The sequence below is a fragment of the Toxotes jaculatrix genome, chromosome 3, assembly GCF_017976425.1.
Source record: "Toxotes jaculatrix isolate fToxJac2 chromosome 3, fToxJac2.pri, whole genome shotgun sequence".
In the NCBI taxonomy this organism is placed as follows: Eukaryota; Metazoa; Chordata; class Actinopteri; family Toxotidae; genus Toxotes; species Toxotes jaculatrix.
In genome coordinates this window covers 15,627,905-15,643,556 of record NC_054396.1, presented here as the reverse complement: position 1 = coordinate 15,643,556, position 15,652 = coordinate 15,627,905, and the positions used below count along the sequence as shown (strand labels likewise).

At 40.9% G+C, this 15,652-nt stretch overlaps 2 protein-coding genes across 3 annotated transcripts; both read right to left on the bottom strand.

The window, feature by feature from the left end:
- Nucleotides 1-1,514: 1,514 nt before the first annotated feature.
- Nucleotides 1,515-8,714, bottom strand: eps8l3a (EPS8-like 3a). The gene is made up of 20 exons (XM_041033488.1): nucleotides 8,445-8,714; nucleotides 7,711-7,797; nucleotides 7,543-7,616; nucleotides 7,385-7,449; nucleotides 7,138-7,296; nucleotides 6,754-6,903; nucleotides 6,591-6,655; nucleotides 6,382-6,509; nucleotides 6,122-6,273; nucleotides 5,891-5,996; nucleotides 4,289-4,362; nucleotides 4,099-4,173; nucleotides 3,646-3,791; nucleotides 3,314-3,458; nucleotides 3,139-3,182; nucleotides 2,939-3,035; nucleotides 2,717-2,821; nucleotides 2,110-2,204; nucleotides 1,651-1,783; nucleotides 1,515-1,523 (listed from the first exon to the last, which is right to left on the bottom strand). Exons 2-20 carry the CDS (start codon nucleotides 7,773-7,775, stop codon nucleotides 1,515-1,517), a joined length of 1,887 nt encoding a protein of 628 aa, XP_040889422.1. The 5' UTR covers nucleotides 7,776-7,797; nucleotides 8,445-8,714.
- A 1,056-nt stretch (nucleotides 8,715-9,770) lies between these two features.
- irf6 (interferon regulatory factor 6) lies at nucleotides 9,771-14,602 on the bottom strand. Of its 2 annotated transcripts, none has more exons than XM_041034433.1 (8): nucleotides 14,333-14,602; nucleotides 13,813-13,991; nucleotides 12,979-13,174; nucleotides 12,759-12,857; nucleotides 12,365-12,631; nucleotides 11,463-11,855; nucleotides 11,166-11,284; nucleotides 9,771-10,968 (listed from the first exon to the last, which is right to left on the bottom strand). In XM_041034433.1, the coding sequence occupies exons 2-8, from the start codon at nucleotides 13,984-13,986 to the stop codon at nucleotides 10,738-10,740; spliced, it is 1,479 nt and encodes a 492-aa protein (XP_040890367.1). In that variant the 5' UTR covers nucleotides 13,987-13,991; nucleotides 14,333-14,602; the 3' UTR covers nucleotides 9,771-10,737. The 2 variants fall into 2 exon arrangements, with proteins under 2 accessions (XP_040890367.1, XP_040890368.1); XM_041034434.1 differs by having other exon boundaries at nucleotides 13,813-13,987.
- Between the last annotated feature and the right edge of the window lie 1,050 nt (nucleotides 14,603-15,652).

The window sequence follows — 15,652 nt, the reverse complement described above, 5'->3', positions numbered from 1 at the left end:
TTCGTCTCATTTTTACGACATTGCATGGACAGAGCGGCTCCGTCAGTAAGCAGCTGCTGTTGTTTGTGTGCTGCTGTAACTGTAAGTGGATAGTGGCTGGAGGCTGCGGTGAAAGCCGGTAAATATTAAATATTGCTCTGAGCTAAGTGGGCGGGTTCTCGGCCAGCTGACCCGTAGAGTAACCGCCTCTCCACCAAATATGGAAAGTACACTCCCACTAAAATCCAAGATGGCGCAGCTCTTACTGTGCACTTCTTTACCTGATCTCCTCGTGTCATCTAATAGATTTAGTTTTTAGTGCTTACTTAAAAGCCTCCCACTGTTCTGAAGATATAGTGTTGTCCCTCACTTGTAAGTCAGTTTGGATAAGAGCATCTGCCAAATGAGTAAATGTAACTGTAAAATTAGTTCTAATGTGACCTGCCATAACATTAAAATTCAAGCCATCCATCAGTATGATATCAAAACTTCAGCTGACACTGCTGATTGTACGTTGTACTCAGTGGCGGTTCTACATTGAACTTCTCCCTGGGCAACTGCCCCTCCAAGCTGAATAACCGCCTGTTGTGTTTTAGGACATGTTTGCTTCATAGATGATTAGAATGAAAGATGAGAGTCCATCTTTGTTCAGCAAGAGTACGGTAGCTTCCTAGTGTTAAAGGGATGCACTGGAGTTGTGCGCCAAACACAGGGGAATATGTGTGATTGTTGGATTTCATGTATAAAGTGTATCTTTTTAAAGGTAGAGATATAGAGATAAGAAATTTTATATTCACAATTTATTGATCTCAAGGTCTAACACTTAGTTTTGTTGCTGTTAATAATTGTGGATTAGTGTTATGTCATGAAAATTTTAGTTTTATTTTTAGTAGCCTTTTAAAGTTGGTAAAGTAATTGGACACAACATTTTAGTGTCAATCGATTAATCCCAGTAAATAATGGCACACGAGAAGCAATTCCCAAGTGTATAGAAGAGTAGAAACCATCTAAAGATACTGTAGTGTTGTTCTCTGAGCAGTAACACAGTGATCATTTGGATGCCAACACAAAAACACACCAATTATTCAAGTATATTATTCACAGATGAATAGTTTACTATTTGTATGAACATTTTGTTAAGACATTCAGCTTGATTTGTTTCTGTGTACTAACTTCACAGTGCACTAATTACAAGTATTCCGATGCTCGCACTCATGTTCGTGTTCAGTTGATATTTTCGAGTAGTTTTGTTTTTTCCAGTCTTTTTTTTTTTTTGCCTAATTTCGTGTCCGTTGATCTGTAGCCATATTATTGCCTGAAATGGATTGCCAGTGTTTTACAGATGATTCTAATGCTTCTGACAAGGTTCCAGTTGCAATGTCTGAACAACGAGATAAAGCATGTTTATTCACTGAATCACTGTGCTGTGCTGAAGATATTTACAGATTACAGAATGACCATATAGATTAGGCTCCCATGTTTTTTGGTCCATCATTCCTCCTCCTTCTTCTTCAGTGTCCCCTTGTTGGTCTCACTTAATAGTTCTACAGTGTTGAAACAAAAGACAAAAAGTTTTCTCGTTTACACCAGTATTCATCATATCAGGGATAATAATACATCTCCAAACAGGCAGTAGAGACAAATTATGCTGCACTGTGGTGTGTAACTTACAGCCATGGCAGACTTGACTGCTTGTAACTGGAAGAAGACTCGCCCTCCTTCCTCTGGACACACCGTCTTCAGTTCCTCTCGGGTCATCCCCAGCAGCATGGAGCCACTCAGCACGCCCAGACAGCGCACGGTGCTGCAAGAGATCAATAAGTAATATTGATCTCTCATTAATCAATTTTATGGTCCACCTCTTTATTCAAATCCCACACCTCCAGTTTGTAGCACTTTCTTTTCAAAATGTTTAGTCGAAAGCCTGAGCCAAGATAAAATAAAATAATGATCAAATAATAATGATGCCTACATAACACTAGATTACAACTGTTCACAGTTCACAAGTATAGTTTGATATATTTATGATGAAATCAATCAAATTTAAATGATCTAATTCAGATCATCTGATTACTTTCACTGTTTACATTTATTTAAGTTACTAAATTCAATATGTACCTGTGTACTTACATTCTGCTAAAGCCCTTCTCTTCCAGCCAGGCTCTCACTTCTGCAGGCTTGGACCTCTTTGTTAGGACAGCAGAATCTCCAGTTTGCTGAGAATACTAATAATAATAAAGTTTACATCATTATTCTTATTTTACCATTGGCCTTAGTATACAATATTTCAGAGCTGCAGAGCTTTACTTCAGTTTGCAAATTATGTTGTTTAAATGAAGCTTCCAAACATACTGAGTGAGTCTTTGTCATTTTTTGCATATTTGACCTTTCTGGTTGCAACAGTGACCTTCCCGCTCTAATTGACTCAGGTAAATGTCAATCAAAGGTCAGAATCACTGAGAAGTGACAGATGATTACACACAAGCATGTTGTGTAAGACGTAACTGCTCAATTTAACGAAGTGCTGTTTGAAGTCACAATTGCATGCCCCCCTCCCATGGTTGAGAAGAAGTGAATTCTGAGATTCACGTCCTTCTCACTCTTTGTGTGGACACTGTTTTCTGACCGTGAAATGGTGTAGGTGGCTGAGATTTAAGACGCACCCAGTGACTTTTTCAGTTTCTGAGGTTTTAAGTTGACCTGTGCTGTTAAAGTATTTTTGCTTGGTGGTAAATACCTCATCTTGTTGTTTGTCATGAGCCTCCAGGACATTGTTGGGTACGAAGCCCTCCTCCCCGCTGCTGTTCCTCACTTTCCACCACTGCTTTGACACATCCAGCACCTGTGGATGGACAGACTAGCCATGGTACTGAAGAATTATGGGACTTTCTAACTGGGTAACAGTCTGGCAACAATAAAAGAAAGAAAAGAGTAGTTGGTTCCTGTCACTAAAACTCACCTCAACTATTTCTCCTTTTCTGATGGTGAGCTCTCTGTGGTTTCTTGAAATAAAGTCATACATAGCTCGCATGTGACGTGTCTTTGACTCACCTGAGCTGAAAAACACATCAAAAACTTAGAAGATTTACCTGATGAGAAACCATTTAGGTTTAAAATGTTCCCATTCTGCTGAATTGCATTTTGTGTGATTGTGCGTACCCTGCTTGTTGTGGGCGATGTGGTGGTGTCCCGTTGGCTGAAATCTACACAGAAAAAGTAAACTTTATATTTTTTTTAAATGTTTTTTTGTTTTTGTTTCACTTAATAAAGCCGACAGGGAGTCATCCTGCTTGCAAACTACCTCTCACACTGAATGTTTGATGTGAAGGTTTACCTGGATGGGTGCAGGTTGTGGACTTTCCTGTTTGCTCACAGGTTCACTGAATACAGGTGCTGAAGTTAATTCAGGGGGCTTCCAGCCGTCAGAGAACTCCAGAGTGTATGTTGGGATGTCCTCGTCATCCTCTGGCCATTTGGTACTGGTAATATTATCAAAATCCTACTTGATTATCACACACTCTATATCACATAGACACAATTGTCTGATATGCTTCAGAAAACATAAAAGAAAAAAATGCAAATTTAAAAATCAAGAAGAGGTATGACTAGAGTTCGCAAATAATAAAAGCAACAGCTTATTCAGTCCAGCACTGTCCGATGTTCCACCTGGGGATGTTCCAGGCGTCTCCTAGGGACTGCCACAGCTGGTCCTCCTCTGTGGACGCCTCTTCGCTCATGAGACGGATACACTGAGGCGTCAGCAGTGGAGCCACGATGGTTGGCGGCAGATCCTCAGGACAGTGAGGTATTACCTGATCAGGAAAACGATGATCAATCTTCTAACAGATAGTCACCAGTTTAGCACACAATTTGGATAGAATGATCTGTTTGTGAAGATTCCTTCATAAATAAAAATGGACGATATATTCTTGAGGATGAGCTAAATAAATCAAACATAAAAAACTGGTTTAAAACATAGAGAGAAATGCACTCTTGCAACCTGACAGGGCTCTTAATCTGAAGATTCACAATGATGGCTTGCATCATTATATGAGTTCCACCTTCCTCAAAATTACACCCATTAATAATTATTCAAATTTAAGAGATGCACTGACTTACAAATGTTAATGTGGAGAAGAGGGAGTGAACAAATTCAGGAGCACCGGGATTGTTAATCTTGCCATTGAGCTCCCCCTGTCAAAATGAAAACATTTTCATACACAGCTCAATGCAGCAATACAGTTTCACAGCTGTGGTGCGTCACAGTCAGCCATGATGACCGTACGTAAATATAAATAACAACACGTACCAGAAGGTTGAAACCACATTTGATCTTGTGGAGACATGATGCAAATTCTTCTGTAGGGGGCATACCGTCCATGACTTAAATAAATAAATAAATAAATAAATAAATGAATGAATGCATGAATGAATGTGTACATCTTGAAGCTGCTACAACTGATGATAGTTTGTACATTAAAAGAAAAATGGAAGCTATGTTCTGGCATTTAGATACACCCTTCATGTACAGTGGGTATGGAAAGTATTCAGACCCCCTTAAATTTTTCACTCTTTGTTATATTGCAGCCATTTGCTAAAATCATTTAAGTTCATTTTTTCCTCATTAATGTACACACAGCACCCCATATTGACAGAGAAACATGAAATTGTTGAAATTTTTGCAGATTTATTAAAAAAGAAAAACTGAAATATCACACGGCCATAAGTATTCAGACCCTTTGCTGTGACCCTCATATATTTAACTCAGGTGCTGTCCATTTCTTCTGATCATCCTTGATCTGGTTCTACACCTTCATTGGAGTCCAGCTGTGTTTGATTATACTGATTGGACTTGATTCGGAAGGCCACACACCTGTCTATATAAGACCTTACAGCTCACAGTGTATGTCAGAGCAAATGAGAACCATGAGGTCAAAGGAACTGCCTGAAGAGCTCAGAGACAGAATTGTGGCAAGGCACAGATCTGGCCAAGGTTACAAAAAAATTTCAGCTGCACTTAAGGTTCCTAAGAGCACAGTGGCCTCCATGATCCTTAAATGGAAGACGTTTGGGACGACCAGAACTCTTCCTAGAGCTGGCTGTCCGGTCGAAACTGAGCAATTGGGGGAGAAGAGAACTTTTGGCCTTAATTCTAAGCGATATGTGTGGAGAAAACCAGGCACTGCTCATTACCTGTCCAATACAGCCCTAACAGTGAAGCATGGTGGTGGCAGCGTGGGGGTGTTTTTCAACTGCAGGGACAGGACGACTGGTTGTAGTCAAAGGAAAGATGAATGAGGCCAAGTACAGGGATATCCTAGACGAAAACCTTCTCCAGAGTGCTCAGGACCTCAGACTGGGCCGAAGGTTCACCTTCCAACAAGACAATGACCCTAAGCACACAGCTAAAATAATGAAGGAGTGGCTTCAGGACAGCTCTGTGACTGCTCTTGAATGGCCCAGCCAGAGCTCTGACTTAAACCCAACTGAGCACCTCTGGAGAGACCTGAAAATGGCTGTCCACCAACATTCACCATCCAACCTCACAGAACTGGAGAGGATCTGCAAGGAGGAATGGCAGAGGATCCCCAAATCCAGGTGTGAAGAACTTGTTGCATCATTCCCAAAAAGACTCATGGCTGTATTAGCTCAAAAGGATGCTTCTACTAAATACTGAGCAAAGGGTCTGAATACTTATGGCTGTGTGATATTTCAGTTTTTCTTTTTTAATAAATCTGCAAAAGTGTGTTTCTGTCAATATGGGGTGCTGTGTGTACATTAATGAGGAAAAAAATGAACTTAAATGATTTTAGCAAATGGCTGAAATATAATAAAGAGTGAAAAATTTAAGGGGGTCTGAATACTTTCCATACCCACTGTATGTCTGCCTTAAATCTTTGCCTGAAATGACCTTTTCCTTTCTTCTTCTTCTTCTTTTTCTTTGCATTTTTAGCTGCTACTGCAGCCACTTGTCCCATGAAGATTTCAATGTCACTTAGAATATGATTCAAGGTATCCTGTTAAAACAGAGAGACAGAGGACAATTTCCACATTCTTCTGCACTGAGACGATATTAAACATGTTCTGTGTTTGAAATGCGTAAAAGACAAGACATGTTACAGGTCTCTGGTGCATCACTAACCACACTCTTGTCCAGCTCTGTGTATGGGCGTGGAGGAGGCAAAGGTTCTTCTTCAGCATTTGAGGGCTGTGGTGATGGTGCCTCCTCTCTGAAAGCTGAAGCCTGCTCTTCACAAGGAATAACATTTTGAGGCTCATGGATTTCATCCTCTTCTACATGTAAAAAAAAAAAAAAAAAAAGAATGGAAAGATTCGCACAGATTTTGACTCCCTCATTAATTATCAGTGCAGCAGTTGTATGTGTCCTGTTCACAGCCTCACCATGGTCAGGAGCCATCCACTGGGACAACGAATGAACTGCAGGGTTCTGCTCTGCAGGTTCAGAGGTTGCTGCAAAGTCGTGATCGTTTTCCACTCCTTTGTGACCAGATACAACTCCTGAACTACTGCTTCAAAACGTGTGGGAAGCAAAAATCAATAAAGCTTCAAGTTTACAACATGTGTCCAGTGACATTAGCGTAGGTTCTCACCTAAAGCTTGGGTCCTCTCTCTTGCGTGACAGCGCCCGTGAGAGAGCCCTTTGAACATAGTCAGCCTATAAATAACAAATAAAGATAAAAAAATAAAATAAAATAAAAATTCACGCACTTATTCCTTCTATAATAACATTCATTTCCATGGGTTTGTCCTCACCCTGACATCTTCACACTGGAACATGAAGACAGTGGTGGTCTTTTTTCTCACAGGCTGAACTGACATTGTGAGCAGGGAGTTAAACACTCCATTGTCCGGCACCGCCTTCAGCTCCAGGATGTCACTAAGAGCCACGGACTCCAGCTCTTCCTGAAGAAAAAAAAAAAAAGCCCCACAACAGTTAGATTTTTTTTATACACATGCACATTGTTTTTAAATTTAAATACAAATTTTAAAATTCTTTGTTTTTTTTTATGACAGAATGCAGAATGAATGAGTGAATGGCTCTGTGTCTTGTAAATTTTCATACTCATTAAACAGTTCAACTTCCTTCACGCCCTGTCCATATGAGAGACCACTCCCGTGGTGTCTCATGCTGTTTACCTTGGTTTCAATGTCTGTGAGCTGAAGTTTGGCGCCGCGCACCTCCAGCAGCATGTTCTGACCCCACACACAACCCATCTCCTCCAGCAGCTTCAGACGCTCCACACAGTCGGCCACGCTTCTCAGCTCCTTCCCATCCAGGTCACAGGTGAACAGGTGCTGTAACACAGTTGCATTAAAAAACAACTTCAAACAAAGCCTTACTCAGAATGCGTCACATTTGTGTAGATAAAGATAAGTGTGATACCTCCACTCTGTACTGAAATATGTCCATCATCGTGTTTACAGACTCTGCATACTCCTTCCTTTTCACTGTTGAAACATAAAGTAGAGCTCTGTATCTTTCATGAAATTCATTCACTGAGCAGGCGTAAACATTTGTTAAGTGCAGCAGTGTTAACTTACAGTAAATTGACTTTGCACTGGGCCTCGACAGACCTGAGACCTGTGAGGATACCTCATCCATGGTGGAATAACCACTGTCACAACAAGTGCAAGCAATTTAATAAGAGCATGAAACAAATAATCAATCACTCGAAGGATCAATGACATAAAATATGATGAAATACGTACTTAGACTGAATGGATCCTGCATAGCTGCTGGTGTCATTGCCAAAGGGACTGTTACTCCTGAACATCCTCAGTCCAGAGCTGACACACCTGCAGTTTCATCAATGACATGATCGATAAACACATCATCAATGTGTAACGTTGGTGGTTTGATCTGTGTCAGCTAACAAATCAACAAATGATTTAGTATATCAAAATCCAAAAAGTTTTGCCAAGTGTTAGTTGAGATACATACATTTTACGTATGTTAGAGTTTAAATGAATCTTTGCTCAAACATCAGCAATAAAGTTATTAGCAATAAATTAATAAAAGAGTCAGCTAGTTATGGTTACCTAGCAACACAGCACTGTGATCATCCCAATGCCATCTTTATAATGCTGTTAAAACATTTCAAAAGTTTGCATATTTTAAAGACAGGTTTCCTGACAACCCTGTATCACAAATCAATATGAACAGAGGCAAATGATCTGTGAGACTACAATGAGATGACGGATTTCAAACATAGTGTGACTGGTAAAGACATTTTCCAATTTTCAACAAGTCTTCCATCTGAATTAAAACTGTGCACAAGATATTTTTACTGTAACGAACATGGAGAAAATCATCGTCATGTGGATTTTGTTAAAGTTGTCTTAAGTGACACCATAATTCTCAGCCACCCTCCACCACAGTGTCTACACGAATAGCAAAGACATACAGTTTTCAGTTTCCTGTGGATATTGTCATATATACTTACCTGTGATGTCTGGCAGATGAACGTTGCTGTTACGTCCTTTTGTATTATCTATGTTTTAGCAGAAATACAACTTTTATTTTAATCCTGTGCCTCGGTCAGCAACATTCTACACCCAAGACTTCCTCATAAAGAAGGACAAAGTCCACTGTCAGTAGCAAAGTGATCTGTGTGATATCGAGTCGACTCAGTTGTGGGTGTGAGGTCTTGAGTGAGGCATCCTGCCTGGGCAAAGGTTTACCAGATACAGAGGAAATTACTTGACCGTGGAAAACCTTAAAGGTTTCCAGGACCATGAACAAGAAATGATGTATCCAATCAGAATTTTCTTTTTTTTTCTCTTTGTAAATATTGAGCCATATTTCACAACTCTCCTTTTTCTCTTCCTCATGTAAACAGGATTTTAAAAAAACATCCAGGCTCTACCACAGATAATTGCTAACAAGAGGTTAGATATAGTTCAAAGTGAATTAAAATCTAAATCTACAGAAAAAGCGCTTTGTTTATTTCCAGCCCTGATATTAATTGTTGACATGAACCATGTTTTTTGCAAAACCACTTTTTGTTGTACTTCAGTAAAAAAAAAAAAAAAAATCAGGATCATATCTATTCAACAACCAGGTTTATGTGTTTTCAAATCATGTCCCTCAGTTCTTCAGGCTTGATTCAAGATGTTCCCTTGAGATTCTGGTCCATGTTGACATGAATGCATCACATCATCTCTGTAGATTTTAGTCAGCTGCATATTCACACTGCTGTGATTAGTATTAAGGGGCCTGAAGGAGTGCTGAGGAAACTCTTACTATTTTAGGAAATCTCATCCGTGTTGTAGCACTTGACACCTCTGTCAGTACTTCTCCTATCTTCTAACTCCTTCTTAAAACTCCTTCTTAAAAAACCAAAGCTAATGTCACTGAACACATGTTGTAATTAAGTGGAGAATCCACTTGGCTGACTAGGTCCACAATAAAACCACCAGCCCTTCGGATTGTCAAGTGAGGACGAAATCACACAGTCAAACATTAACCAGAGTGAATTCCTTTGTGATGTAAACACAGTAAACAATATGACCACATTTAGCTCAAAAGTATCTAACATAATATGTGAAAGTGATACAAAACCTGGGACTAGCGAGGAACGGCATAAATTGTAGAAATGTAGTGGAGTAGAAAGTACAGATAATTGCTGCAAAATGTAATGGAGTAAAATCAAAAGTATGCATTATTATTTTTACTTAAATACAGATACATAAAAAAATACTTAAGTACAGTAACGAAGTACAAATACTTTGTTACATTCCACCACTGAATCCTGCAACAAAGCCACAGTCAGTAGGAGCACAAATGTAAACAAATAAGGCTATAAAATGTCGCTACTGTCAACACCCAACAGCTCTCACCAAACAAAGGTTAACTTGAAAATAATGCTGCACCGCTCAAAGCAACAGCTCACAATGCTTGTAATTGATTCATTAACTCAAAGGTTATTTTTAGTGTTTTTATTGATAAAATAAACATACAATCACAGGATAAATGCACTTACATCCAACTGGCCATAAAACATAATTCAGCACCTCAAAGTGCAGTGGCATCCATATTAAAACAGATCCATGTAGCTGAACATTGTTTATATAAATGGCTGCCTGGATGCAGTGAATGGCTAAAAATCAAAGCTGTGAATACAAAAATGTGCTACAGTGTAAATCGAAAAATAAAAATGGCTGAAGACAAAGCTGCAGGGAAGACTTTCTGTAAGCCATTTGTTAAAAATGAGACCTGATTCCATGTGCATGCAGGATAATGGGATCTCAAACAGCTGGGAACCACTGTACTGTTTAATTCACATTTGCAGATACCTTTTTTCTAAAATATACAAAATCCCTTGACAGATGTGTTGCTTCAAAATATATAAAGGTCAAAAGATAAAGGCTGTTCCATGAACGACAGACCCAAGAAAGTTTGGTAATCACTGACCAGTTTTGAATAAATAAGGCACAGGGCAATTTCTGTAACTCATTAACTATGTTAAATGTTCCCTTGCAGCGAGCAGGACTTTGGCCCATGCAGTCACCACATCTGTCTACGGTTCATGCACAGGTAAAGTTGGCATCTATATACAGAAAAGCACTATCACAGCGCTGTCATACCAGAGCAAAGCTGAGAAGCAAATGAATCCCACACTATATGGTGCACACATCTAAATAAGATTACACTTAAGTACTTCTATGCTACCAGTAAGGTAAGTCTCAGTAGCACTGTGAAACAAACAGAGATATATGTTGTCAATGTGGACTGCTTCACTGTGTCTGCAGAGCTTGGGCGATGTTCAAGCCTGACCCCGGGGGTAACGCCCAGCCATCCTGGCCCTGGTGGGTGTGTAGCAGGCAGTACAACTGCTTAAGGTGGGTCACTATGTTGTCTTTGATATCTGGGATTGAAATCTGCAGGCGAACGCTGCCACTGTCAAAAGATCGTGTGTTGTCTCCAGAAAACATCTCGCTTATCATACGGGCCACCACTGGAATGACCTGCAGGGCAGAGGGGGGGGGGGGGGGGGGGGGGGGCAGAGGTGCCAGTGAGACACAGCAAGACAGACAAAAAAAAATACAAAACCAGGCATTCAGACTCTCTACAAACGCACAAAAGGTTAGGAAGCAACTTTCTGTTTTTTAACCAGCTGAGGACCAGAAATGATCTTATTACAAAAGATGTCTACATTTCTCACCTGAACCATAATAAGTTTCCTCTCCCTAGGCCTTCCATCAGGCCACTCCTCTCCAAAACACAGGCTGATTTCAAAGTGGGGGGGGGTTTGTGTCAGGCCACGCTGGTGAGCTATCACACCTGCAGGGAATGCAAAGAAGTTTATTAGAATTACTTCCCACAGCATATTTCATTTTAGATAAAGTAAATATAAAGTAAAGGGCTGCGAAGACTAGGATTTAACTGAAATCTACGTAGAACCACACAAATTTAACTAAATATGCTAATTAAAGGACAGTACAGTGAAAATTCTACTTACCACTGAGAAAAGACTCCAGGCAGAAGAGTTTGACCCTCTTCTGTCGCTCTATAAGATTTGGTGCAGTTGCATTTGGAGCACAGGGACCAGACCAGTATACCTTACACTGGCAGAGACGAACTGCATAGATATCGTGGCCGCTGACTTCCAGGATTAGACCCCTGTCCATCACATCCAGCAGGCGGTTAGTGAAGACCCTCTGCTTGTCATTGGTAATGTGCTCTGTGGTCGGAAAGCGCAACTGTTCCAGGTTCACAGGCCCAAACAGCTCTTCCTGGTTGACCATGGGGCCGAGGTCTCCGTAGAACAGCCTGCAGCCCTGCGGGTTACTGACGGTCACTGTGGGACACATTTCCTTCCCCCGGTACAGAAACTGAACCTCCAGGTCTGTCACTGAGTCACACACAAGCACAGACACACATTAAAACCATGTTTTACATGGATGTGTTTATTTGAGTTGATCCCACAAACAGTCACCCTGTTGCTGTAAATACTCACACTGGGTTTGATGCTGAGAGACAGACTTACACTTTGGTTGTGGTCTTTTCACTGGATTTTCTAACAATAATCAATATACAGAATATTACTAAATTTAACACAGTGCACCTGCTTTCTATCTCTGTGCAGAATAAAGTTGAACATATCAGTGCCTCTCAATTTAGAGAGAGGTGGCACTTTTAAGCTTTTCATGTGCGATATTTTGGTCATTTGGGAAGGGCACATGCAATGGAGCGCTGGATTGGGGTGAGCTACAGTAGCTATCCCAACACCTTCACTAAATCAGTGTGAATCCACTGACTGTGCTCTGGGAAACAGGAAGAAGAGCGTACCCTTGAGTGAACAGTCTCATGGTCAATGGATTTCCCCTCATTCTAACAGAACTAGATGAAGCGCATACTTACTCGGGAGGGAACTAATCCACATTTCTGGAGAGGCAAACAAGGCGTCAGGTAGAGAAGGGGGCTGCATGATGGGATCAGGCAAAGTTGCAGGCGGCATGTCAGCCGGGGGTGTGGTGTGCATCTCCACATCCACAGGCTCCTCTTTAGGCCAGATTTTGACAGGTTCCTCTTTGGGCCAGGCCTCATTTGAAGGGGGACAACTTGGAGGCTGAATGGATGAGTCAGAGCCCATAGGAGACCACATAATGAGAGGAGAGGGACTGGTGCCTAGATCAGGAAAGAGAGAAGAATTCAAAGGTTTGTAAATGCAAACAAACTGTGTCTATTTGTTTTTTTTTTTAATTTAATACCAGGAAATTTAAAAAAAACATAAGTTTGAGGGGAAGTCATTCACCATTGGATGGGTATGGAGGGAGAGACTCTGGTGTATCTGGAATATCTTCTTCACCACCATCTTCCTCATGTGGAGTCCAAGAACCTGCATCTGAAGAGCCTGTTGGGTGAGAAACAGTATTAAAAGATGATGAATCTTGTGAAATAAAAAAAAAGAAAAAATTTGTAAAAATTCACTGAGGATGATGAAAGTCAGTTATATTTGACCAGCTCTTATTTACCTTGGTTACTGGGGGGCTGCGGGATGTCGCAGACGTCATATATCTTCAAAGGATTCATGGGGACTTCTTTGGTGCCGTCGTAGATGAGGTTGAATTCCCGGCTTTTGTTCAGCGCACATCGTAGCTGAGCTTTCCACTTTGCGGGATCAGGTTCATCAACTCCCTCCTGGAACTTCCCGGTCTCCACAGCCCACGCCTGGAGGAACATTTACGCAGAACGGAGTCATCAAAATCACAATACTCTTTTAACTTTTTTATATTTCTACACACAGGATCCTCATGTGAGTATTGTATTTTGTAAAGTAAGTTGCTGCATTATGTTGGGTATCTGTCCAAAGAAAGAGATCTGAGATGTTAATTTACAAAGATTAATGTTCATGAGGCATTAAATGTATTTACAGCTATATGTACCTGTATGTGTAGAAGTCTTTGATGTCTTTCTTTAATTGCAGCCAAACAAATACAGAACCAAGGCTACCACATACCTGCCTTGCCATTATGCCCCATGCCTATGACCCTGTGGTTTGTACCACCTTTATATAAGTGGGTTGCAAAACCAGATGTTGCTCCGGAGATGTGCAGAGATCTTGAGTTTTTTGCTTTAGTTTTTTTCTTTTTTTTTTTTTTTTTTTTTACTGCTGAAACAGGAGCTTCTTTTAAAAGTATATTTATCAGACATGAACCAGAAAAATCTTGCCTCAATGTGGGATGAAAAAATGTGGGCTAAAAGAATGTGACAGACTCGTCCTCTGTCTGTGTCAGTGACAAAGGTGAATGTGTCTATAAGTTTTGTTAGTCTCCGAGTAAACAAACAGAAATAATTAGAGTCTTAACCTTAAATATGGTGTCTTCATCCTCGTGCTGAGGTGTGTGTCGTGTAGCGTGTTTCCATGGAATCTTGAAGCGCATGGCCTCACGGTCAATCCACACCAGACCCGGGTATCGCCCGCTGTCCACCTGAGCCACCAGCCAGGGCTTCAGGCGGACACGTCGAGGGGTGACTGACATCCTGACTGACAAGAAAACACAAACCAGTCAGCCCACAGTCAGTGAACTCGGGTCTGAATCATTTCCCAAGCTACCAGGGATCTTTAATACACTCAGACACAAATAAGACTGCAGCAGCGTTCACCTAAACCCTGCAGGTCCGGATTTTCCAAACGTTTTAAAGCTACATTGCCTCATTTTGACAGACTTTTTTTTTTTTAATTTACACTAGTTCTGCGGTTGATTGCAGATCGGACATTGTATAATAGGTCGCCTTATATTTATACGTAAGAACAACAATGGGAACAGCCCAAAACTTAAATAAACAAAAGCATCCAAGCACGAAACTGAACAACGACATCCATACCTGTGGCGAACCAGGAAGTTGGAGAGGTCTTCCCCACTCGGCCTGCTAAAAAAAAAAAGCAGCTGGGAATATGAAAAAAACGGGTCCGGTTCCTCTGCAAATCCAAAAACTCCCACAGATTCCCTCTGAACTAAGGTCACCGACAATCACTTCGACGAAGCCGCTCGACAACAACAACAACAACGAGTGAAAAGTTTATCTCGGGCAGCCGTGGGGAGCTGACGTTTTCCACACGGCTCGGCCCTTCCCCTTTCCTCACCGAAACTCAGGTATGGGTGTGACGTCATGCCGGTGACACACCTTTTCTGAGCAGCTGGGGGAGGGGGGGGCACCCACCCACTCTTCATGAAGGACGACAAGACATTGAACTACCTGGCTATGGTGCAAATCAAGTTTATTTGAATAATTATCGATATGAAATAATCACACATAAATAGTCATATAAAACAGCTCTGAGGATTGATAATCACATAAAACAATCCTGATCTCAACATAAATTTTTGTCAGTTACACAGTTATTTTTGGCTACTTTCACGTCTATGGCCATATTTTTAGAGCATTTGAATAGATACAGAGAAATTTTTGATAAAAACTAAACATCATTCTTTTTTCAAGGAATTGGATTATACATTAGATTAACAAGAAGGCTTCTCATTTACCTCTGTTAATTTTTTTCTCCATTGATGTTCATAAAATTGACGTGTTTCACACGAACGTATTCGTATTTCCTTAAGCAATTATGTTATTTACCTTTGATAGTGTGAAGTGAAAAAATAAACACCGTATATCTTAAGTGGCCTATTTCAAGACTGAATTAATTCTAAACTGGCTCACAACCAACATATACATGTCTGACAGGACTTGACTCAGTTGGCGTTTCCAAGCGGGAGTTTCCAAGAACAAAGCATTTACTGTGAAGTGGCACAGGACGGTTTATGATGATCCCGTCACTGATGGGAGTCAAAACAGGCCGACAGCAACAACAAGCCACTCCCTGAAACCACTCGTGGGTTTGAAAGCGCGTGTCCGCCGTCCAGCCACGCATCGTTCCCTTTGGTTATCCTGGTTTCGATATTTATGCAAAATGAGCCTGTTGCCGTATGAGTGTGACGCTAATTTCTTTTTTCCTTTGCAGTCTGAAATAAGAAAGGGTAGTGGGATGGTTCTGTGTTGGCTGGGTGTGCTGTGTTGTTTTGTTTGCGTGTGAGACTATTTGGTGCCTGCTGCCTGTAGCTTCACAAAGGACATGTCTGTCTGTTAGAGACAAACCAGTGATGTATGCAGTGACTGCCAACTCAAGGGTTCCCACTATGAATCTGA